Genomic DNA, 25,537 nt, shown 5'->3' with positions numbered 1-25,537 from the left:
TCAATCACCTTGAGATTAAATCGCTTTGGATTTTCCATTTAAAGTATGGAAAACTTCTAATAGAAAAATGAAGAAGAAAAAAGTTGTTGAAATCTGTTGAACAGTTTTCAGACACTTATTTGGTAACGCTTTGTAGTTATCAAAGGGTTACTCTCGGGTCTAAAAACTTCATGTTGTCTTATGTTTTTACGAAGATGTCTCTTAATAACTTAGAAAATCGAACGAAAAGTTCCCAATATACCACAAATTAAATTTTTTAAACTATATTAAAAATTAAGAAAATAAAAAAAAAATACTTTGTTGAAACTAAATTTTTTGTAGTGAAAATTAAAATAATAACATCAGATTTTTTTTACGATTTCCTATTTTTTGTGATAGTTCTTTTCTCAAGACGACACAGACACATTCTCCTGGCTGTTGTGATGTTGTGATTGAGTTCTATGGTTATTAAAGCTTCAATATATTCATAATGAAATAAAGAAAATTATTCACAATAGTCGTTTTTGAACTGTATTGATTTAACTACTGATTGCTAATCTTAAGTTGAAATTTCTTTACAAATCAGTTTTTTATGGATGGAAAATGTTTCAACCAAATATAAAAAAATACAAAATAAATTAGTCATTTATCAATCAGAAGTCAAATTTCACTATAAGAACATCTGCAGCTTCAAGATGAAGTGAAAAGGCAAAGTTTAACATCTTTTTAATGGCTCATTTCAAATCGATTTCGACGATTTTTGTTGCATTAGATCCAAAAATGCAATGTTCCTGATGTATCAGCTAGCTGAAAAAACATTTTCAAATTAAAATAATTTTAGGTTTTTTGAGTTTTTTTTTGTAAAATAATTAATTGTTTTAAAAGTGACGTAGAAATATTTTTTTAGGCCTCGAATGAAAAATCATTGAAATATTGTTTCTTACAAAAAATTAATAACCAGTTAAATGTTTCAGAACTTGCTTTTAGTGAGCAGTTCTCTAGAATTTCGGTTTATCGATTTTTTTTTGTATTTTTTAATCCGACTGAAACTTTTTTGGTGCCTTTGGTAAGCCCAAAGAAGCCATTTTGCATCATAAGTTTGTCCATATAATTTTCTATACAAATATGGCAGCTGTCCATACAAAAATGATGTAGGAAAATTAAAAAATCTGTATCCTTTGAAGGAATTTTTTGATCGATTTGGTGTCTTCGGCCAAGTTGGTAGGTATGGATACGGACTACACCGGGAAAAAATCATACACGGTGAAAAAATAGGTGATTTTTTATTCAACTTTTTATCACTTAAACTTGATTTGCACAAAAAAACTTTTTTTATTTTTTTTATTTTTTGATATGTTTTAGAGGACATAAAATGCCAACTTTTCAGAAATTTCCAGTCTGTGCAAAAAATTTTTGAATCATTACTGATTTTTTCAAAAAATCGAATATTGGTCGCAAAAATTTTTCAGCTTCATTTTTCGATGTAAAATCAAATTTGCAATCAAAAAGTACTTTACTAAAATTTTGATAAAGTGCACCGTTTTCAAGTTATAGCCATATTTAAGTGACTTTTTTGAAAATAGTCGCAGTTTTTCATTTTTTCAAATTAGTGCACATGTTTGCCCAGTTTTGAAAAAAATATTTTTGAAAAGCTGAGAAAATTCTCTATATTTTGCTTATTTGGACTTTGTTGATACGACCTTTAGTTGCTGAGATATTGCAATGCAAAGGTTTAAAAACAGGAAAATTGATGTTTTCTAAGTTTCACCCAAACAACCCACCATTTTCTATCGTCAATATCTCAGCAACTAATGGTCCGATTTTCAATGTTAATATATGAAACATTTGTGAAATTTTCCGATCTCTTCGAAAAAATATTTTTGGAATTTTCAAATCAAGACTAACATTTCACAAAGGCCAAACATTCAATATTACGCCCTTTTAAAATGTTTGTCTTGATTTGAAAATTCCAAAAATATTTTTTTCGAAAAGATCGGAAAATTTCACAATTGTTTCATATATTAACATTGAAAATCGGACCATTAGTTGCTGAGATATTGACGATAGAAAATGGTGGGTTGTTTGGGTGAAACTTAGAAAACATCAATTTTCCTGTTTTTAAACCTTTGCATTGCAATATCTCAGCAACTAAAGGTCGTATCAACATAGTCCGAATAAGCAAAATATAGAGAAATTTCTCAGCTTTTCAAAAATATTTTTTTCAAAACTGGGCAAACATGTGCACTAATTTAAAAAAATGAAAAACTGCGACTATTTTCAAAAAAGTCACTTAAATATGGCTATAACTTGAAAACGGTGCACTTTATCAAAATTTTAGTAAAGTACTTTTTGATTGCAAATTTGATTTTACATCGAAAAATGAAGTTGAAAAATTTTTGCGACCAATTTTTCGATTTTTTGAAAAAATCAGTATTGATTCAAAAATTCATAACTCGGTCAGTGATTTTTTGCACAACCTGGAAATTTCTGAAAAGTTGGCATTTTATGTCTTCTAAAACATATCAAAAAATAAAAAAAATTAAAAATAGTGTTTTTTTGTAAATCAAGTTTTAGTGATAAAAAGTTAAATAAAAAAATCACCAAATTTTTTTTTACCGTGTATTATTTTTTCCAGTGTAGTCCGTATCCATACCTACAACTTTGCCGAAGACACCAAATCGATCAAAAAATTCCTTCAAAAGATACAGATTTTTGAATTTTCATACATCATTTTTGTATGGACAGCTGCCGAATTTGTATGGAAAATTATATGGACAAACTAATGATGCAAAATGGCTTCTTTGGGCATACCGAAGGCACCAAAAAAGTTTCAGCCGGATTAAAAAATACAAAAATTAAAATTGAAGAAAAAAGACCGATTTCGTAGAGAATTGCTCTGCTTACTTTTTGCTCTAAACAATTAAGTTCGTCAAAACAGCCTTTTGAACCACTGTGTAATGATGCAAAATGGCTTCTTTGGGCATACCGAAAGCACCAAAAAAGTTTCAGCTGGATTAAAAAAAAGACCGATTTCGTAGAAAACTGCTCTAGTAGATTTTTTTAATATAACTTAAGAAGCATAAGAAAATATAGTATATAATTAGCGTGCAAAAAAACTTCCAGCATAAATTAATTTTTTGTCATGCTTCAAAACAGGTAATAAATAAGGTTAATCAAATCAATATACTATTTTTTCTACAAAATTGGATTATAAAAAAGAAAAACAGATTGAACACAGAAATCAACACGATATGAAAAAATATGGTAACAACTGGTTTCTTATTTTTTAAGCTGCTCAATCAAACCCAAAACTATCCAAAATGTGCAGAAAAATATATGAAAATAGTTTTGTCAACTTCTTTGACATTTGCAAATATTTCTTTTCTATTTTCAGAATGTGGCAATAGCCAAGCACCTTTCAAAGTCCATAAGTGCCATAATCCAACGAATCATTTCTTTTTATTTCAATCCAACTTGGGTGCACACAGCAATGCCAGCAGTTCCTCTTCTTCAACCCTTTTCCTAATCTAGGGGGGTGAATTTTTCCACCATAAAGCGAAAAACTTGTCGGGAAATATGGGTGTAATGGGTTGTAATAAAAAGTTTTAGAGCACTTGAGTGGGACTCCCCCATTTTACTCCCCTTTCCCACCTCCCGGTGACTCCAAGCCCATTTTACACCGTGTCTCACGGGGTCGTAATGTTTAACGCGTGGAACGAATTGAATTGGAATTTTCTCCTCGTTTTTTTCCAGTCCAACTCGATAAGGGCAATTCCGTTCCGGCGTTGAACTTTGCGCTGTCTGTCTGTCTGGTCGTCCTCGTGGTCCTCACGTCGGACTCAATTGTTTATTCTAATGTCCGCGCAAAATGGACGGGCAATTTTCCACTCTATCATTTTGGAAGAAAACAGAGGAAAAATTAAACTAGTGGGACGTCTCCGGCAGCGGCAAAGTAATTGGATAATCACTTCTAATTACCTCTATTCATGGACCGTGCCCTGTGCAGACCGGAGAGATGCACCGGATTCCCCCCGCCAGCAGCAGCTTTATCGTTCTCAGTGCAGCGAACAGCCAAGAAACGGTCGCATTTCGTCGTCCGGAAGTTTATCTCGTTTTCGCCCACTCGTTCCTTCCATTAAACTGCTGCTGCAGCCAGGCAAGCCAAGGCTTTGTCTTTGGCTGGACCGGCAGGACCAACGACCGGAAACGAGTCCGGGACACAAATTTTCCCCTCCCAGTGCTGCCTGGTGACAACGACGACGACGAAAGGAAGCAATGGCCTCTCGCTGCTTTCTTTATTTTACGATTATCGTCGACATATTTTGCTCCGTGAGCCGCCCGTGGCCACGTGATCCCATTTCCGAGTGGTCCCGGTTTGGACCGGACGGGTCCGGAAGTTGGCGGCCCGCAGCCGGAAATCGGTTCAACTTGAGATGAGTTTAGGGTTTCCGGCGAGAAACGAGTACGGTGGTGACGGATTAATCTCGAGCGGTAATGAGAATTGAACGTTCGGATGGAATGGAATCCTGTTTTCATATCATCAGGAATATTTTGCCTTCCTCGCTGAGGAAAGGCTATAAAATCACTCAAAAAATTAACATTTTATTAAGATCTTCTAGACCCACCTCCTCTATACAAATCGAATTGATCAGATGTCTATGCATGTGTGGGAATGTTGATCAAAAAATATTACTAAACGAATTTTGTCCTGATGTATTCCATCAGGTCCAGTTTAAGATCCTATAACACGGAGAAAAATGAGTTCCCAAAATCGTGAACAAAAATTCATGAAATTCCGAACCACGAACAAAGTGTTCAAATGGCATGGTACGTTTTTGAAAAACACAATGTTTGTGGTTCGGAATTTCATGTATTTTTGTTCACGATTTTGAGAACTATTTTTTCTCCATGAAGTTGATGTTGAAAATCATAATGTTTAAATTTTAAAATAAATATGGGTGATTCCGTAACAATAGCAAATGTGAAATGCACTATAAAATGTATTTGAAATTTAACATGATTTTTTTTATTTATTCATACCTAGCAGATTTTGTTATCGTTCATCTATGATCAATATTTTTTCAAAAAAAAACTTATAAGTATATCAGTATTAAAAATTTAAAATAAAAAAAGGTTTCCATGGAAAATTGAACAATTCTAACAGTGCCCAAGTAACATTTTTTTTCCAGGAGTTCTACAAGAGCTCTACAAGATAGCTACAGCATAGCATGGACCGCGGTAGGATAAAATTCTCTTCAAAACTTCTTCAGGAGTTTGGAAGAGTACTTGAAGAGAGTTTTATCCTACCGCGGTCCAAACTGCTATGCTGTAGCTATCTTGAAGAGCTCTTGTAGAACTCCTGGAAAAAAATGTTACTTGGGTGCATAGCATTGTAAAATACAATAAAACTTTTTCACTCATTGTACGTTACTTAATGAAATTGCATTTCTTAAATTTGAATTTATTAACAAATATATCAATAATCATGAACAAATAAATATTATTCAAAGATCAATTAAAAAACTTTCCTTAATTTAAATAAAAAGTAAAATTGCACATTATACATTCTACACAATTTCGAATTAAATTGATATTTTAAATGTTTCGTTTTCAATATTTTCGTTTTTTAAACATTAAGATTTATTCATGAATGATATAAAATTATACAAAAAATATATTTTTTTTGTATTTTGTACTTCTAAAGTGTTTGTTTTAAATTATCATGCAATTTGTGATTTTAATAGTAATGCAATTTCTCAAATTGAATTGAAACTTAATGCTGTTTGAAGTATTGTTTTGGGATAATCATAAAAAACCATCACGTTCCTACACCAAATCCATAGTTGAAGAATTGTTGAAAAAAAAAATTACTTTCAACAAATCAATAATTAAAAATGTGTTGCTAAAAGTACATAATTGTTTAATCAAATTTCTAGAGATATTTAATAACAAACTTATAAGGATATTTACTAGCATTTGTTTTATTTTTGTTCTTTAAGAATCACGTGGATTTTGAGTTTTTGACCACAAGGCATTTTTTTTTTCGCCATACTTTATTTATTTATTTTGGCAACCCTTCTCGTCTAAATTTATATTGACATTTTTTATCTAAAAATTGTGGTAACAACAAAAACTGGCAGCATTTATTAATGTTTAAAAAACAATAGCATTAATGTTAGGCTATTATGGATTTGATTTTATTGTTTTGTCCAATTGCACTGATTGGGGTCTAGAGATGGGAGCAAAAACAAACTCAATTCTTAATTTAAAGCCATACCTTCAAAATTTGTATATACAGCAATCCCTTTTGAAAAGAGCCTAAACCGATAAAAAAAATTTCTGGGGGTTCCTTGGCCAAAATAATTAGACTCGTATTTTTTTGTTTGGCCATTAAGGTGACCTACGCCGTGTTAGGGTGGTCTAAAAAATGGCCATTTTCGTCATTTTTCGCAAAAACCTCTTTTTTCGAAAAATCATATCTCCGCGCCATTTCATCCGATTCTAGCTGTCATAGACGCAAAAGAAAGGTGATGAGTTTAGCTATTTGGGAAAAATAGTAAGAAGTTTCAAAAATCTAGCTTACCATTTGAAAAAGTCGCATGAAAACTTAAAATGGCGTTTTGACCGTGTCTGGACCAAAAAGGCTATGTCTGAAAATATTTTTATCGGATTCCTCGGAAAATTTCACTTAACATATCCAAAAATTGACGATGTAGAACCGTACGTTTCGGAGATATGATTTTTTGAAAATAAAAACTGAGTTTTTCGACGCGCCACGCGCAAAAACGGGAAAATGACGTAATCGGCAAAAAAATCAACTTTTTTCATTAAAACTGCGATAACTTTAAAATTTCAGCGATGACCTATAGATGTTTGGGTATCATTTTTTTTGTAATTGAAAGACGCAACTTTTGGTACCATAACATCTATAGGTCATCGTTGAAATTTTAAAGTACTTAAGGAACTTTTTTTTCGGTTTAGGCTCTTTTCAAATGGAATTGCTGTGTAGTAAAGTAAGGCTTATAGCAAAGTAGATTTTTTTTGCATTTCAGTTTGAGAGATTTTTTAATACATTTATTTATTATGATTATAATTGATAATTGAAGGCAAAATTATAATGCCCTCAAAATCTTTTAAACATTCAATATCATTTTCGGCAAAAAAAACCAAATCATCAAATCATTTTTGCCTTCCTCACCTTACTGAGGAAAGGCTATAAAATCACTCGAAAACTGAACTTCTCAATTAGACCTCCTAGACCCACCTTCATGTATACCTATCGACTCAGAATCGAATTCTGAGCAAATGTCTGTGTGTGTGGTGGGATGTTGATCAAAAAATTGTCACTCGATTATCTCGACATTGGGTGAACCGATTTTGTCCGTTTTGGCGTCATTCGATCCGTTTTGGGGTCCCATAAGTCGCTATTAAAAATTATGCAGTTTAGTTAAGTACTTCAAAAGTTATGCTAAAAAAACGATTTTAACAAAAGTCCGGAAGATTGTAAAAAGGGTGGTTTTTGTAAGAAAACCCGGCATGTTATACATTTTCAGAAAGGTATTTGAAAGACCTTTCCAACGTGTTCAAGACATTGAAGATCTGACAACCCTATCAAAAGTTATAAGCACTTAAGTGTTATTTATGCACTTTTTGAAGGCCGGATCTCAGATATTTTGATGAAAACGTTGTCCGGATCTCTCATGCGACCTATCGTTGGATAGGTAATCAAAAGACCTTTCCAACGCGTCCAAGACATTGAAGATCTGACAACCCTATCAAAAGTTATAAGCACTTAAGTGTTATTAATGCACTTTTTGAAGGACTGGATCTCAGATATTTTGATGAAAACTTTGTCCGGATCTCTCATGCGACCTATCGTTGGATAGGTAATCAAAAGACCTTTCCAACGCGTCCAAAACATTGAAGATCTGACAACCCTATCAAAAGTTATATGCACTTAAGTGTTATTTATACACTTTTTGGAGGCCAGATCTCAGATATTTTGATGAAAACGTTGTCCAAATATATCATGCGACCTATCTTTGGATAGGTAATTAAAAGACCTTCCCACGAGCGTGTTTGGATAGCCAGAGAGGAAGGCACCAACCACCTAAGGGTGGATTAAGTAACGTTTTTTTAATAATGCCGTTTCAAATATTTTTCAAAGTGTATGTCTTCGGTCAGAGTCGAGGGATATAAACTTAACAAAGTATTTGCAACGGCCTAATTGTGAAAAATATACACCACTATGCAAAAGCTATCAAAGATATATACATGTATTTTTTTATAAATTGTTATAAAAAATGGGACCATGCATATAATTATTGAATAACTATGAAACGACGTTGATTACAAAAAAAACCCTAAAAGTCATCGGATGATAACATCATGATTCGAATTCCCGGATGCTTCGAAACCCGGACACTTCAACTTGTTTTATAAATTATTTGGATATAAGTTCGCATTATGAATGTCAAAACTGTGTTATTTGATGAATTTTAACATCAACTTTTATTTAAAGTTTGTTTGAACGCTGTAGTTAATGCCAAAACAATCAAATAAAATAAAATTATAAGTTTACCAAAAATGCGAAACATTTCACGTGAAATATTTCATAGGCGTCCGAAGCACCGGGAAGGCAAAGCAGAAATTTATGTTTTTGATTTCCTTAAATTCTAGCAAATTTTTATATATGCTATCGATTGTTTTGATGTTAACAGCTTATTTGAGACATAAAGAATGCCATTCACTTACATTTTAGTCCAAATTTATGCGATTCATAAGCAAAATCGAGTGTCCGGAATGCGAAGCAAAAGTGTCCGGATTTCGAATCAGCTTTTAACAGTGTCCGGGATTCGAAGCACAACAAGTCATTTGAATTTTCAAATTCTGATGAAAAATTGTTAGAAAAGACATATTTTGCATGCATTCTCTAAAAACTGACTGTTTATACTAAATCCTGATGATATTTCTACGAGCCAGCTATACCTAAAATAATATAGTAATAAGTGTCCGGATTTCGAATCATGACGTTATCTACACATTTGAAGCCTTAATAAATGACAAAGACGGCTGAATGCTTTCCGAGAGCAAATTTTAAACTATTTTAAAAGCATTATTTTCCTATGAACTGTTAACCACATAAAACTATCAAACATGCAATTCACACCTGAAATCCCAACTGCCATAAATGCGCCAGTGCAGCCGGTACCTCAATTGCTACAATTCATACCATGAAGCTCTTTTTCCCTCCAGCTTTCAATCGCGTTACAGTCTCTTCACCTTGGTTGGTGTTCCTCCCTTATGCACACTTTAATTGATTATTTTATTTTATTTCAAATAACATTAAACTTAATGGCACCACATTTCCCACCCCCTGGACCAACATTTCACCGGTATCAGCCACCTTCATTGCCGGAAAAGTAATCGAAACTGGTGTGGGGGTATTGATGGCCAAACGACCAACTAAAAGAAGGAAAGCGAGAAACCATTCAACCATAAACATATCTTTTCTCACCTTTCCCGGCCACGTTCAGTCACTGTGGGAAAGAATATGTTAGCGTGGGGGGTGGGTGGCAAGAAAAAAAAAGTCCGAGCGGAAAAACCATATCGACAGATAAATGTTTACGATGGTGTGAATTGAATCGGTAAAAAATCATTTCAACTATCTTTATTGCTGCAACGGGGGTCCCGGTCAGGTAACGACGATGACTTTGAGTGAATATTAGGGAGGGAAATGCGAAAAAATAACGCGCGCCAAAGAAAAGGGTTGCCCAGCGGCGATATTTTAATGGCGGTGTCGATGAAAATGACACTTTTGTCCGGCGATTTTCGTTTCCCCCCTCGAACACACAGAAAAACTGAGGGTCATTTCGATTGATGTAATGGGGGAAAAGGATCCCTTTAATGGGTGCTTTGGGCTCATAAACAGCGCATAAAGAAGACGAATGGGCGCACGAGTTGCGTTCTGGGAAGTCATTGAAGACTAGGTTGATTGGGTTTCCACGATCTTGGCGATATAATGGGATTGTTGCTTTTTTGCGCAGAAACAAATTTTATTAGAGTAATAGTCAATTAAAAATTTGGAGGCTTCAACTTGGGAAAGTATGAGTATCAAAAATCATAATTTTTAAGCCAAGCTAATTTAAACTCTTTTACACAGAAAAAAATCAATTCTCGAAACCGTGAAGTCAGTTCACGATTATGAGAACCACGAAGGAATATATTCACGTTTATGGTGCAAATGCACCATACTCATGAATAAATTCCTTCGTGGATCTCACATTCGTGAACTTAATTCACGATTACGGGAATTGATTTTTTTCTGTGTAAGATCCGGCATGTTCCTAAACGGACTTTGATATGATAATTCAGCCAATTTTAAATTTGCTAAGAGAATTGTTAAGTAAAACATTACTATTTTCATAAAATCTTGAAATTGGTGATTGAAACTATCGTTTATAAAAGAATTACCTTTTGTGATTTTTAGAATTGCCATTTTTGGTTTTTCTTGCCAAGTAAAAATAAATCATGCTTTTTTCTGCACTGATAATCATATTTAGCTTTTTTGGGCTTGATTAAAAATATTTTGAATTTTTATGAAATTTCGATGTACAGCACAACAAAAACTTTTGTCTATCGCTAAAAATATAATTTTCGTGACTACTTATCGATATTATGGAAACTAATGATTGCAAAACACCAGGACAGAAGGGTGTAATATGGTTGCATGGAAAAAAAAGTTGTCCAAATTTAGTGAGCACAGCAACATTTCAGTTCCTTTCGGGGCCCTAAACAATTCTCTAAAGTTTGGAAACGATTGGTTAAGTACCCCCTTTCCAGAGCATCCGAATATGAGTCTGGTTTAGGATTTTTTTAAGTATCAAAATTTAAAAAATCCCATAAAAACTTCCATGGAAAATTGAATTGCTTTGCGCAAAGAAGGGACTGAACTAATCGTTTCCAAATTTTGGGAAGTTGGTTAGGACCCCAAAATGAACTGATAAATGGCTGTGCTGGAAAATCGATTTTGTTATTACATCCTACTGGACAGGTGTATAAAGGACTTTAATGTTCAACAAACTGAACATTTTTTAAGCCTTCGGCATGCCCAAAGAAGCCATTTTACATCATTAGTTTGTCCATGCAAATCCATGTTCCATACAAATGTAACAGCTGTCCATACAAAAATGATACATGAAAATTAAAAAAAATCTGAAACATTTGAAAGAATGTTTTGATCGATTTGGTATCTTCAGCAATGTTTAAACGGTAAAAAAAATGTGATTTTGAATTTTCTTTTAATTACTTTTTATTTATTTTTATTTTTTCATACGTTTTTGGATACATCAATTGCCAGCTTTTTAGAAACTTCCAGAATGTGCAAAAAATCATTGCAAACATTGAAATTACACCCATTTAAAATGCTAGTCTTGATTTGAAAAAATTCAAAATATTTTTTAAAGGATCGGAAAATTTCACGAATTTTTCATGTATTAACATTGAAAATCGGACCATTATTTTCTGAGATATGGTCATTAGAAAATGGTGGGTTTTTTGGTGAGATTAAGAAAACTTCAATTTTCATGTTTCTTTTTCTTAAAGCGGCTCTATCTCAGCAACCCGAGGTCGACTCTTCAATGTCTCTTAGACAATTTTACAGCAAATTTTCTGAACTTTAAAAAAAATATTTTTAGAAGCGGTCATTCATGGTCACTATTTTTAAAAATTTAAAAACTGCAAATATTTCGCTAGAACAAACTTTCGGTGGCTATATCTTAAAAACGGAGCCCTTTATCAAAAAATCTGGATAGTACTTTTCGATTGCAAATTCAATTTTGCATTAAAAATAATGTCAAACTTGTTTTTGCATGAAACTTCGATTTTTCCAAAAATCCCTATTTTTCAAAAACTCATAACTCGGCGGCAGATTTTTTTACCATGTTTCTCTATGGCTCAAAAGTTGCGGATTTTTCCCCCCTAAAACATATCAAAAAATCTCGAAAATCAAAAAATACATATTTTGGGAAATTGAGTTTTTGTGAAAAAAAAGTTGATTGAAAGTTGTTTTTGTTTTCGTGTACCTATTTTTTTCTCAATATTCCTCAACAATACCTACAACTTTGCCAAATTGATCAGAAAATTAACTCATAAGTTACAGCTGTTTGAATATTTAAATACCATTTTTGTATGGACAGCAGCCAAAATTGTATGCAGACTTGTATGGATGAACCAATCACACAAAATAATTTATTTGGTCATAGGGAAGGCCCCACAAAGTTTGAGCCAAATAAAAAAATACAAGGTCTGGGACACAGAACAGCTACCGGAGGAGTGGAAAGAGGGAGTAATATGCCCGATCTACAAGAAGGGGGACAAGTTGGAATGTGAGAACTATCGAGCCATCACTATTCTCAACGCGGCCTACAAAGTGCTGTCTCAGATCATCTTCTGTCGTCTGTCGGAGCGAGCAAAGGATTTCGTTGGGCCGTACCAAGCCGGTTTTGTGGAGGGGAAATCGACGACGGACCAAATCTTTTTGCTACGCCAAATCCTCCAAAAATGTCGCGAGTACCAGATCCCGACGCACCACCTGTTCATCGATTTCAAAGCCGCGTACGACTCGGTCGATCGCGAAGAGCTATGGAAGATCATGTACGAGAACGGCTTTCCCGGGAAGCTGATCAGACTGGTGAAATCAACGATGGACGGGGCACGGTGCAGCGTGAAGATTTCGGGGGCGATGTCCGACCCGATCGAATCGCGCAAGGGACTGCGACAAGGCGACGGTATCTCCGGCCTCTGTTTCAACATTGGGCTTGAAGGTGTAATGAGGCGGGCGGGCTTCAACATGCGGGGCACGATTATCAACCGATCCAGCCAATTCATCTGCTATGCCGACGACATGGACATTGTCGGCAGGACGTTCGAGGAGGTGGCCAGGCGGTACACCGAATTGAAGCGGGAAGCAGAAAAGGTTGGATTGAAGGTGAATGTGGCGAAGACGAAATATCTGCTGGCAGGAGGAACCGAGTCCCTTAGGGCTCGCATAGGACCGAGCGTGACGATCGACGGCGACGAGTTCGAGGTCGTGGAGGAGTTTGTGTACCTCGGTTCGTTGGTTACGTCGGACAACAACTGCAGCAGAGAAATTCGGAGGCGCATCATCACCGGTAGTCGTGCCTACTATGGACTCCACAAGACCCTACGGTCTGGTCATCTTTCCCGGCGTACAAAGTGCACCATGTACGAAACGCTGATAAGACCGGTCGTTCTCTACGGGCACGAGACGTGGACGATGCTCGAGGAGGACCTGCAAGCACTTGAAGTTTTCGAACGGCGAGTGCTTAGGACGATCTTTGGCGGCGTGCGTGAGAACACGGTATGGAGGAGAAGGATGAATCACGAGCTGGCGCAACTCTACGGCAAGCCAAACATTCGGAAAGTCGCCAAGGCTGGCCGGATCAGGTGGGCCGGACACGTCGCGAGAATGCCGGACGCGCTGGTTGCGCGCCAACCGAACCAGACTATCAATCCGGTGAAGTTGGTGTTCAATTCGGAGCCGTCTGGAACGCGGCGGAGGGGGGCGCAACGTGCAAGGTGGTTAGACCAAGTGGAGGAAGATCTTCGAAGTGTGGGAGTTCCGAGTTGGAATTGGAGAGTAGCAGCCCAAGACCGAGTTCAGTGGCAGCGCATCTGGAGACAGCTCATGACCCGGGGGTTGTATGAGCAGTAAAAGTAAAGTAAGTAAGTAAAAAAATACAAATAAAATCCATTTCCGGTTTTGGTAGAGAATTGCTCACCTCAAGAACTTGAGCAGAAAAAAAAAAATTGTTTTTTTCAACTTCTTGCATAAACTACTGTACACAAATTTCGAGATCGTGTACTGTTTCCAGGTTTTAGGCTCCTTAAATTGTTTTTATTTTAGATGACGTACCTTTTTTTACCTGCAGAAGTCATGACCTAATAGAGCATCCTGAAAAAACAGAACATTTTCAAATAATTTGCTTTAAAGACATGTATTGAAGATTGGACAGATACAGCCTCTGAAGAAAAAGAAAACAGACAAAATGAGGCATCCTTTTTATCACAAAAAACTTCTAATTTTTCAAAGTCGCTTACTCAACAAAATGCGTCTAATTTGCAATTTCATGAAATAATAATTTTGTAAAAAATCCTGTCTTTCAAAAAAATATTTTCAGCGATTTCAAATCAACCAAAACATTTAAAAACACTTATTTTTTACCAAATAAAACGATTGGATTGATTTGAAATTTAAAAAAAATATTTGCAAAGCCATTTAAAATAGCTTGAAGACTGGGGAACGATGCAAAATGTTTTTATTCATTTTTTAAAACTAAACTTTAGATTATATTGATTTCAATTCAAAATTAATTACAAAATACAGAGACTCATATTTTTTGGTAAACACTCCGATCCAGTTGTAGAAGTTTGAGTTTTTTTATTAATTTGGTTTACAATTAAAAAAAACTATTTCTTACAATTTTTTAAAGCATTTTAAAAAAACATTATTTCTTGTCGCTTTTAGCCTATTTTCGAAAGAACTTAACAGAATTCTTATACTCACATAATACCCAAGAGAACAACTTCTGCAAGTGACGTGACAATATTTATAGCACCACGATTTCCTCCTCCTGAAAATCCCCTTACTTCTCTATTCTCATCATCCAGCCCCTTAACCACAGCGAATCTCAGTCTGATTTATTGGAACAAGTTTTCTTTTAATTAGTTGCAAGATTTACGCATCCACGCGAGTACGAGAAACATCGCAAAACAAAGCGCTTCGTCATTCCAGCATTTCTGGAACTTCGACTTCCGGCGCTAGAAAAAAAGAATTCAGCTTTGGCAGAAATCGAAAATCGATCCCAGTGTTGTTGTTTTACGACCACCGCTAGCGAAACAAAAGCAGCGGGGGTGAAAATTTTCAAAAAAAAAACACGACCGACGTCACTTCCAGACAGACAAACAAACAAACAGACTGACTGAGGTTTGTTGTGTTGTCTTCCGCAGCATCCTTTATTCACTGCTCACTTCTCACCTACTAGATGCACTTTTCTCACTTTCCCTCCCCAAACAAGCTTGTATTGGTGTCAACGAAATTTGCGCATGTCCTAGCCGAAGTCACGATTTCACGTGACACTTTTCCGGCTTTTGCTCTCTCGAGTTTTGAATCTCTCGGAGTTTTCACTGGGAAACGAGAAAAAAAAATAACAGATGGTTTCACACACACACCGGATACACCAAGAATTGCATCGTCGTCGTCGTCTTCTGGAATGCATTTTGACTGGCCATCCAAAGGGGAATGTCCTGTCGCGCCCCAGGAGGCAAATGGGAAATTCACTCAGGGAGCAGAGGGGGCGGCTGTAATCTGTTGCTCGGATTGGAAAAGTTTCACCCAACCCGCCCAGGGGGGAGGAGGCTGAAACAGCAGCTGTTTGGTCAATTTGAGCTTTTTCAATGTTTGGGATTTGGATTGCCAAGAACCTAACCTAGCCTTTAGTTTCAGTTTCAGTTCAGTTTCAGTTCAGTTTCAGTTCAGTTTCAGTTCAGTTTCAGTTCAGTTTCAGTTCAGTTTCAGTTCAGTTTCAGTTCAGTTTCAGTTCAGTTTCAGTTCAGTTTCAGTTCAGTTTCAGTTCAGTTTCAGTTCAGTTTCAGTTCAGTTTCAGTTCAGTTTCAGTTCAGTTTCAGTTCAGTTTCAGTTCAGTTTCAGTTCAGTTTCAGTTCAGTTTCAGTTCAGTTTCAGTTCAGTTTCAGTTCAGTTTCAGTTCAGTTTCAGTTCAGTTTCAGTTCAGTTTCAGTTCAGTTTCAGTTCAGTTTCAGTTCAGTTTCAGTTCAGTTTCAGATCAGTTTCAGTTCAGTTTTAGTTCAGTTTCAGATCAGTTTCAGTTCAGTTTCAGTTCAGTTTCAGTTCAGTTTCAGTTCAGTTTCAGTTCAGTTTCAGTTCAGTTTCAGTTCAGTTTCAGTTCAGTTTCAGTTCAGTTTCAGTTCAGTTTCAGTTCAGTTTCAGTTCAGTTTCAGTTCAGTTTCAGTTCAGTTTCAGTTCAGTTTCAGTTCAGTTTCAGTTCAGTTTCAGTTCAGTTTCAGTTCAGTTTCAGTTCAGTTTCAGTTCAGTTTCAGTTCAGTTTCAGTTCAGTTTTCAGTATCAGTATCTTCAGAATAATTGGGGATTGAGATAGATTGAATTCAGCATCATTTTTTGGAGAAAAATTTCGAAGACAAGCTTGAGAAGTATCAAAATTATTTGTCATTTTCAGAAAATTATCATTGAAACGAAAATTATAAAAGGCTGATGTTTTCAAACTGCAAATTTTCCGACGGAAAAAATTCCCCTAACTGTAATCTATTGATAAAAAAATCTAATCCACATTTCCCGTATTCTCTCTCTCTCCATTTCCCAGGGCATCTACCACCGGCTGGGAGAAGTTTTCGCCCGGCTCAACCAGTGGTCGGAAGCGGAGCGCTTCCAGCGGGCTGCCCTCGAGGCCCAACCGGACCACATTGCGGCCCATCTCTCCTACGGATCGATGCTGGCCCGGAATGTAAGTAGACCACCCACAATACCAGAAGCTAAACCTAATGGAAAACTAACTTTTTCTTCTCCGGTTTCCTCTTTGTCTCTCAAAATTTCTATGAAATTCTAATCATCGGCTCGCTTGATTGGCTTCATCAACTCTACAGAGCAGTCGAACGTCGGAAGCTGAGCAGTGGTTTAGGCGGGCCCTCCGGTTGGCACCCGCCGACGCCAGCGTGCACCATCATTACGGTAAGTGGCAGCTGAGAACTTGACTTTAAAATATTTGAAATTAATTAAACTGAAAATTTTGTTTGTAAATGGATTTAAGATGTCAAGAACCAATTTTTCCCTGCATGATATAAAATAAACAAACGAAAATAAGTGCTCCTACTCAAACAACTCAATAAATATGCATTCACAACTCCATAATGCAAAAACTAACAATATGAAAAACCCTTGAAAATCTCTTAATCTGATGAAGCTCTTCAATACTTCAAAAAAGGCGAAAGGGACAAGAAGACAAAACCCCCTCCTCAATGGTTTTTTTTCCAACCTCTCATCCTTTCGCTTCAATTTGTCCCTTCGTTTGTAACCAGTCGCATTAATAACGATGCACAAACAAAAGCTCTTCCGCTTTTCCGCTTGCCAGCGAGAGAGAGCCAATTGCAAACTATTACAGTGTCCTTTGGACGACACCACTCCCGGGACCTTCGTCGCTGTGATGGCAACGCACTGCCACCCACTCAGACAAGAGTATGCAAATTGAAAGACCAAACCAAACCAAACCAAACCAGAATTGATGAGAGTGCAGATCATTGAAAGGACATGGAGGGTGGAGGGTAGGACAAAAAAAACTTCCACCGACAGAGAGAGACGGATGTGCACCATCAATATCATCATTAGTGTCCTGAGTAACAGGAGTTGAGCTCCAGACGGAAATGTGGGAGGCAAGAAGGAAAAAAACACTACTGTGGGCTAAGGAAACCAATGCCGATGGCGGTTCTGATCACACTGTGACAAATTTCGGATGATTTTTGTATAGCTTTTTTGCCTAAACATTTTTCTGAGTTGTCAACTAAAAACAAAAATAAGCAAAATCCTCATCATTATTGTGATCTATTGATGGAACTGCAAGGCACATTTTCAACAGGGTAATTCTCCGCCAACTCACACAGTAGTTGCCCTGACCCCTCTTCGATTTGCGTAAAACTTTGTCCTAAGGGGTAACTTTTGTACCTGATCACGAATCCGAGGTAGGAGGAGGAACATGCGAAAAAAGATGTGTTTTTCCATAATTTGCAACCTGGATCGGTGCACAGCTAAAAAAATAGTAATCCAGCTGCGTGCTAAATGCCTGGGTGTAAAATAAATTTTGCATTATTTTATGCATTTTTTTGTGATTTTACACCCTGAAATATGTAGCCCATCAGGATGGGAAACCTACTTGACCGAAATGTCAAGCTCATATATGTGTTTATCCTTACAGCATTTCTTCGGTCTGATGGCCGAGTGGGCTAAGGTGCCAGCTCTTACTGTTTGTGCTGGGTTTGAATCCCGTTGGTTGCAACTTTTTTTTTGTGTTTGCAAAAATTGTACATGCAGTGTGTAATATAAAGTGTTTTTTTTATATGCATGCTTTTGCATGCAATTTTACCATCGGATTTTTTGCTGTGATGATGAGATGGAAATTTGGTGTCAAAGGGACTTTTATGTAAAATTGGACGCCCGATTTTATGGCGTACTGAAAATTCCGAAAAAAATAGAACATGTCAGTTTAACGGAAATTTAATGTACTTTTCGAATCTACTAATTTCTAATTCCTTCTTATATTTCTAATGCATATCCCTTGGCTCTGTAGTTGGATTCGAAAGAACGGAAAAAATATCAAATATACATTTAACTTCATAAAAAATTAAGTTGGTTAGAAATCATTGAAAATTTTTAAATGATTTGTTTTTGTTTTTTTTTTTATTATTTGTAACTAGAGTTAAACCTTCAAAATTTCTCAGACAAAAAATTAGAAAACTTTCCAAATTTTCAAAAAAAATAATTTAAAGCTTAGCAAAGCATGGTCACAATAGCGGTAATAGCAGTTTGTAGCTCAAAATCATGAAGAGATATAAATTTAGTATCAAAGGGACGTTTGTGTAAAATTGGACGCCAGAAAAAAAATGATTTAAATAAAAAAAAACAAAAACGAATAAATTTAAGTTTTTTTAATCTTATAAAAACATTTACACATTTTGTAATTCTAATATCTCAGCAACTATTTCCAATTTCCAATGCTTAAAAATGAAACATTTGTGATTCGCTTTTTTAAATTTTATTTTAATTCCAATGGAAATAAAAGCTTGGAATGAAATATTTTAGTAGAGGTGAGCGAACTCGCTCTTTTTTAGGAGCCGCTCTTTTACGCTTGCTCATTAAAAAGAGCTGCTCTTTTGAACGGCTCTTTTTTTAAATGTGGATTAAAAGGATATTTTTAAAGAATGGTATGATTTTTAAAGCTATTTCACATTAGAATTAGCTTGAAAAAATAACTAAAACGAGAAGATTCCCTTGAAAACCGTAGGTCATGGTGGTCTCTTTGTCAGCATTTCTACTTCTACCTAAACGTTGAATAATTGAATGGCATCCAAACTTAAATCTAGTATTTTGAAGAAGTTGCTGTTAACTTAAAAATTGCGTTTATTCCCGCCAAAATTGAACTTTTGCGGATATTTTGTTTCCTGAAAATTTTATAATTACTCTTTTTTTTATTCTGATTTGATCGATTAGGTCTATAAACACTGAGGTTCATTAGGGTAAGAGGATCTATTTTTTTCCAAAATCTCTAAGCTATAAAGTAGATTTTTGGTAATAATTTACAAGTTAGGGTCAGTACAATACAAAGTTTCTTCATTTTGTTTAGAAAATTATTTACTTTTTGAATAAAAAAAGAAGGGAAACTGAAAATATTAGCATGAAACCACTTCATAGAGTTTTCGAAAAATTGTCATCAATGCTATTGAGAGTCTTTCAATATATATTGAAGAGAACTATATACACCATAGCGAAATATGACGATTCAGCTCTGCAAATATTGGGAAAAAAGCCCCTTTTAACCTGCCGTTTTTAATCTTAATATACATGAAAAGGTACACCAAAGGACAATGCAGGGATTTTTTTTATTAGAATTGAAATATTTGAGATTATATTTTCAATTATCAAAAACAAATTTAACACTACAATTTGTTGGAAATTCATTAAATTTTATTCATAACAAGTTTAAAAAATATTCCATATTGGACCGATTATTTCAAAACTGGAGTTTAAAAAAGAACCGTGGTATTTATTTTGTTGATTCCTGTCATATGACAGTTAAAACTTGTTTCTCCTTTAAAAACAGGTAAAGCATTTTTTTACATTTTTTAGCCTATCTAGACAGTTATATAGCTTGTCAAAATGAACATTTTTATTCTTGATTTTCGGTAAATTCTATATAGCTATTGGCAAAATAAAATACAAAAATGTTTATTTCAAATTTTAATAAAATGAATTCAACAAAAATTACAAAAATTAATTAAAACTTAAATTCAAATTTAAATAAAATAAATTAAAAAAAAACTAAAAAACCAAAAAGATATTTCAAGCATATGAACTCGGATAATTTTTTACCAACTCCCACGAAATCGGGATAAGTTGCCCCGACTCATCTTCGATTTGCGTGAAACTTTGTCCTAAGGGGTAACGTTCTGTGATTTCTCATGACAGAGGAGCGGTTCGACCCCTTCCAGTTTTGAACGTGCGAAAAAAGAGTTGTTGTTCAATAATGTGCAGAAAAAATTTGGTGTCATAGACGTCCGGTTTGATGGCGTACTCAGAATTCCTAAAACAACTTATTTTTCATTAAAGAAATTACTTAATCCACCTATGTGGTTGGAGCCTTCCTCACTTATTACCAACAATGGCTGTTATGATGGAATTGTACAAAAATTTCATCTATTTTTTAGATCCGGAATAAAAAATACATAAATATCACTTAAGTGGCCATACCTCGAGACAGGGTTGCCAGATCTTCAATGTTTTGAACTCGTTGGAAAGGTTTTTTGATAACCTAACCAACGATGGGTCGGATGATGGACCTGGACATAGTTTACATACATTTAAGTGAGATCCGGATAAATGCAAAAAAAACACATTTTTATACATAACTTTTGAACCACATATCGAAATTTCAATCTATATAAAACTCGATCTATGGGACCCTAAATCAAGTCGAATGCAACAATCGAATTCGGGTCAAATCGGTTCAGCCAGTGCCGAGAAACATGAGATAGTTTGTTGGTAACATACAAATGAGGAAGGCAAAAGAACAATTAAAAAAAAGAAATTTTTAAAAGCTCTGCCATTTTCCGTTACTAAATTTTTTAAAACTTTGCCTAACACGCCAAATCGATCGGAAATTTCCTTCGAAAGTTACAGATTTTTGAATACTAACGTACCATTTTTGTATAGACAGCTGCCATAATTGTATGGGTAAACCATTTGCGTTAAATGGCTTCTTTTGTTATAGAGAAGGACCTTACAAAGTTTTAAGCAAATGAAAAAGTTCAAAAAAAATGGTTGAAATTGGCCGATTTCGTTTAGAATTGTTCAAAAAATGAGTGAACAAAAATAGAAAGGTTTATTTTTCCAACAGAAAGTAATTCAAATCGTTTTTCAATTTATTGTTTTTTTTTTCATTTTCAAAAACAATAAAAAAATTAAATCATTATCATGAAGTGAACAAAAATATTTCAGTTTTACACGTTTGTTCAGGCAGAAAAAAAAATCAAGCTACTGCTCCGTTTTTTTTAATGACACGCATACATTGTAAATTTCTTATTGTTTTAAAAATAGTTTTTTTTGTCTAATGAAAAATGTAATAGAAAAAATGGCATCTGAATTCGCTTTAACAATTAGAACCGATTGGGAATTTCATGTTATGAAGATAAATATTTTGTGGGCGCTAAATAGTTCGATAGAAAACAATTTTCCGAATTGATTGATTTATGATGAACAAAATTTGTCCAAGAAAAAGTTTCAAATCGGCCCATAGTGCATTCCAATGATGTACCCAAAGAGACAGAAATATGCTACTTTTTTCTTTCTCTCTCTGTTTTTTTTTCCTCTCAAGGGAACGTAAGATTGAGCTATGGGAAAGAAATAATTGAATAGATTGTTAAGAGTTGGGGCTGCTCCCGGCCCGATGCCTCGGAAAAGGGAGAAGAAAATATCAAGTATCCAATTATATTGCGCTCACGACGACGAACGTCTAGGACTGCATCGCTGATGGAAGAAGTAACATGCTGGAAGTCGGAATCAGCTAGCTTGGAGGAAAAGAAGGGGGGGAAAAGATACACAATCTTTTGAGCCAGAAAGGAAAAAAAACGTTTCTTTTGCAAAGCTCTTCGGATTTCACTGTGTGAAGTTGCCAATTTGCTAACTAATGGGGATGCCTTGTGTCCCTGTGGGTACTCGTGCAAGCGTTCTTGGCGAAGCTCAAGCTGTTGGAGCAAGTTGTAGGTCAGCGGTTCAAGGGTGTTTGGGATGCCTTACTGTGGGAAAGTTGTAGGAAAAGTTTGAATTTGCCAACTTCGAAGCAATTGTGATAGGTGTTTAAGCTAGTTTTAATCACTTTTGCAATTCGACGTGGTCAGCACGTCTTGCCGCACGTCACTTTTTGACGTTTTGAGAAAAAACGGGTTTTAACATAATGTAAACAACAACAAATTTGATCAGTCGGGCATGTACGTGTGTCAAACTGCTTCTGACTAGATTCCCTTTGGCCAGTTGTCGCACTAACAGCAATTTTTAGTGTGTGTCAAGATAGCACGACAAGATTGAAACTTCTTCCATATGAAGAGTGACAACAATGCACGGAGTTCTTCCGGTTTTTGTTGAATATCTCAGGATTGAAATCGAGTTCGAAGGTCAAAAGGTGAGGCATTGAGAGCTGCACAAAATGGCATTCTTAACTCAATTTGACAAAATAGATACGAGTGACAAGAAAGCTCGGCACTTCTGAAACTGCATTTTTTTTTAATTTTCTCAAAACTTTGACTCAATAAAACATCGCTTATTCTAACACCTTTCTTCTTTCATTCCAGCTGAATTCCTGACCACGGTGCGTCGTACCGCCGAAGCGATCCAGTACCGGGTGAACGCGGCCGAGCTGGCCCCGTCCGACTACTCGCTGGTGACGGCGGCGGCCTCCGCCCTCCGACTGCTCGACCGGAAGGTCGAAGCCGAACGGTGGTACCGGCAGGTGGGTTTCAAAAATATCTCGTGAAGAATTTCCTCGTGTTAATTGAGCTTAATTTTCTACCTTCTAGGCGGTCAACCTGCGGCCGGAAGAGGCCCGGGCGCACACCAATCTGGGCGCGATTCTGCACCTGCTGGGGCGGCCCCAGGAAGCGGCCCACAGCTACCGAGAGGCGCTCCGGATACAGCCGAACGATCTGACCACGCTGACGAACTTGGCCAAGCTGGAGATCTCCTGAGGCTCGGCTGAGTCACAACAGCCACCACCGGATAGGAGGAGGTCCCACGGGAATGGGTCTAGCTAGCTTGGGGAAGGTGCTGGATTGGGATATACGAAGAAATGAAGAGACAGAGAGATACAATAATCATGGGGAGAAGTTTGTAAATAAAGGCACTATAACAATATACCTGTGGATCATAGCTAGTACAAGTTTAAACTAAACAAAAAGACAGATTTTGTACCATGGAATGGGGGATATTCAGGGGTTGGGGAGATATTGTTAATTACCCTGCCAAAGGAGGGACTAATCAAAATCAGACTAATAAAATGCAACCAACCAGAAGGTGACAAATTAGCTAGCCTTTAGCAACTGTATTATAGTAGAGGCCGAGATCAAGAGTTTATTATAAAGAAAAATAGTAGCAACCACCAAGGGAAAGGCACTTGCGAAAGCAGACAAGTTGTTAAGTTTACCAGATAATTTGTACCTTTGTTTGTATAAAGATGGTAGCAACAATAAATATTTGTTTGAACAATTAAATCAATTCGAGGATACTAATATTTGCTTACGTTAACCACTCACTGTAAATAGAGTCCATCAGAAAAATGTGAAAACACTGACTAATACCATTCAATTTGATAAAAGTGCAGAGAGCTCTCATGTTTTCAGAGTGGGTCTGTAAACAAAAACAGACAGACCTGTGTTGTGGGTGGAAACGGCAACATAAAGCCGATTATTATCGTCATCACTCCGGCTGATGATTCTGATCATTATGCACGAGCATGAACACATAATTGGAAATGGAGAACAAATTATATTTAAATTACTTCGATTATAGAGAGCGATAAAACAGAAGCATAAAGCATCAGACCAGCGAGCACGTGTGTGTGAGTTTCACAAAACAGGAAAAAAAAGGAAACAAACAAAACATTAAAAACACACACAATTTAAGCGCATTCAGTTTATTACCAGAAAACACACACCCACAACCCCTCGTGAATGGAAATCGTTCAACGATGAAACAAAACACACACACACACAAAAAAGCAGATATTGTGAAAATATTGACCACAATCCCCCCTCCTCACACACACACACACAAACCCGAAACAACAAAGAAAGCTCTCTCCCGTGCGCGAAAAGCTATACAAGGGCAACAATTTCTGAATAAAGCAAGTTTGTTATAAAAAAAAACGATGAACCTCAATGAAAAACAAAAAAAACACTTGTTTCAATCACACAATCAGAGAAAGCATCCAACAATTCATCCTCTCAATTGCAACAGTCGTTCTGGATTCTGGGAGATTGGTGGATGGGAGTGAGGGTATTTGTTTCACCAAATGAATTAAAACGTTGTGCGCAGTGAATGCCACCTGGGGCGTTGCGGGGGGAGGGGTATTTTGTTCGAAAATTGAATGAAAAATATCGAGATTTTTGAGGGTGTGTTTGGTGCACTTAATGTGATGAAAAGCGCGAATCAGATACGATCGAGCGCTTTGAAGTGTGTTGTTTGTATTAATGTTTGTGTATGTTCGAAATTGATTGGATTTAATCGAAGATAGCTTTATGTTACGGCCAAACCACATATTGAATGATCTGGGATTAACTTGAACGCTTTGATAATTCCAAAACTATGAAATGGTAGCTCCATATTGCAAAATATCATTTAAAACATTATCGAAGTACATGGTTGTGGAAAAGGAGGGACACATTCACTTTGGTCATTCTCCGCCAACTCACACAAAAAGAAAAGGTGCCCCCACCTTTTTTCGATTTTCATGAAACTTTTTTGGCGATTGTCCACGCTCGATACAAAAAGATTTTATCTTGTTTTGAAAATTGTCCACAAAGGGGAAATGTGAGTCTGAAATTTAAAAAATCGTCCACTTGAAAGGCCTCTTAGAGCAGCGACTCAACTCCTTCCATTTTTTGAGACTTTCACTAAGTCACGTTTTCAATGGTTTCCAGCTCGAAGCCGCAAAAAAAGTATGTTGGTGTCAAAGGAAACTTTAACATAAAATGTCCAAATTTGATGGCAAACTCAAAGCAAAGCAATCCACTTTTACGACCCCCGGGTCTTTTGTGGTCTCTGTTGCAAGTTTATACTCATTTCTAGGCGTCCGAAGGTTATGTGTGGTGAGTCACTCAAAACCTCTTTTACGCTAATGGACCGACGTTTTACTTCCCCATCCAATAGAAGGCGTGATCAGGCAAATCTCGTCTCGAAAAATGCCACCGGGTCCGTCTGGGATTGAACCCAGGCCATACTGGGGTGAGAGGCTACCACAATGGCAAACTCACAATTGCTTAATTCGTAATCATAATCCAGACATGTGCCGCTTTTGCCAACTCAGTGATGAGTAGGGTTAGTGAAATTTCACGATTTCGCGGACAGCGTGGAATCCGCGAAATTTGAATTTTTCCTCGAAATCCCGTGAAATTTTATGTTTGTGTGAAACTGTATCGATTTTTCTCAAAATATTTTATCAAACTCAAATAGGAATAAAAATAATTTAAA

At 36.1% G+C, this 25,537-nt stretch overlaps 1 protein-coding gene across 2 annotated transcripts in view; it reads left to right on the top strand.

Annotated features, from left to right (window-relative positions):
• LOC120422038 (protein O-mannosyl-transferase TMTC2-like) overlaps positions 1 to 23,956 on the top strand; it is a 496,233-nt gene extending 472,277 nt beyond the window's left edge. For both annotated transcript variants that reach the window (XM_052708782.1, XM_052708783.1), the window contains exons 9-12: positions 16,398 to 16,538; positions 16,678 to 16,762; positions 22,645 to 22,802; positions 22,870 to 23,956. In XM_052708782.1, coding sequence (XP_052564742.1) covers positions 16,398 to 16,538; positions 16,678 to 16,762; positions 22,645 to 22,802; positions 22,870 to 23,037 — 552 coding nt within the window. In that variant the 3' untranslated portion in view covers positions 23,038 to 23,956. The remainder of the gene's footprint in view (positions 1 to 16,397; positions 16,539 to 16,677; positions 16,763 to 22,644; positions 22,803 to 22,869) is intronic.
• Positions 23,957 to 25,537: the final 1,581 nt, after the last annotated feature.

Source organism: Culex pipiens, chromosome 2 (genome assembly GCF_016801865.2).
Source record: "Culex pipiens pallens isolate TS chromosome 2, TS_CPP_V2, whole genome shotgun sequence".
In the NCBI taxonomy this organism is placed as follows: domain Eukaryota; kingdom Metazoa; phylum Arthropoda; class Insecta; order Diptera; family Culicidae; genus Culex; species Culex pipiens.
Note: the sequence above shows the minus strand (reverse complement) of the source record. Positions and strands in the feature narration are given on the sequence as shown.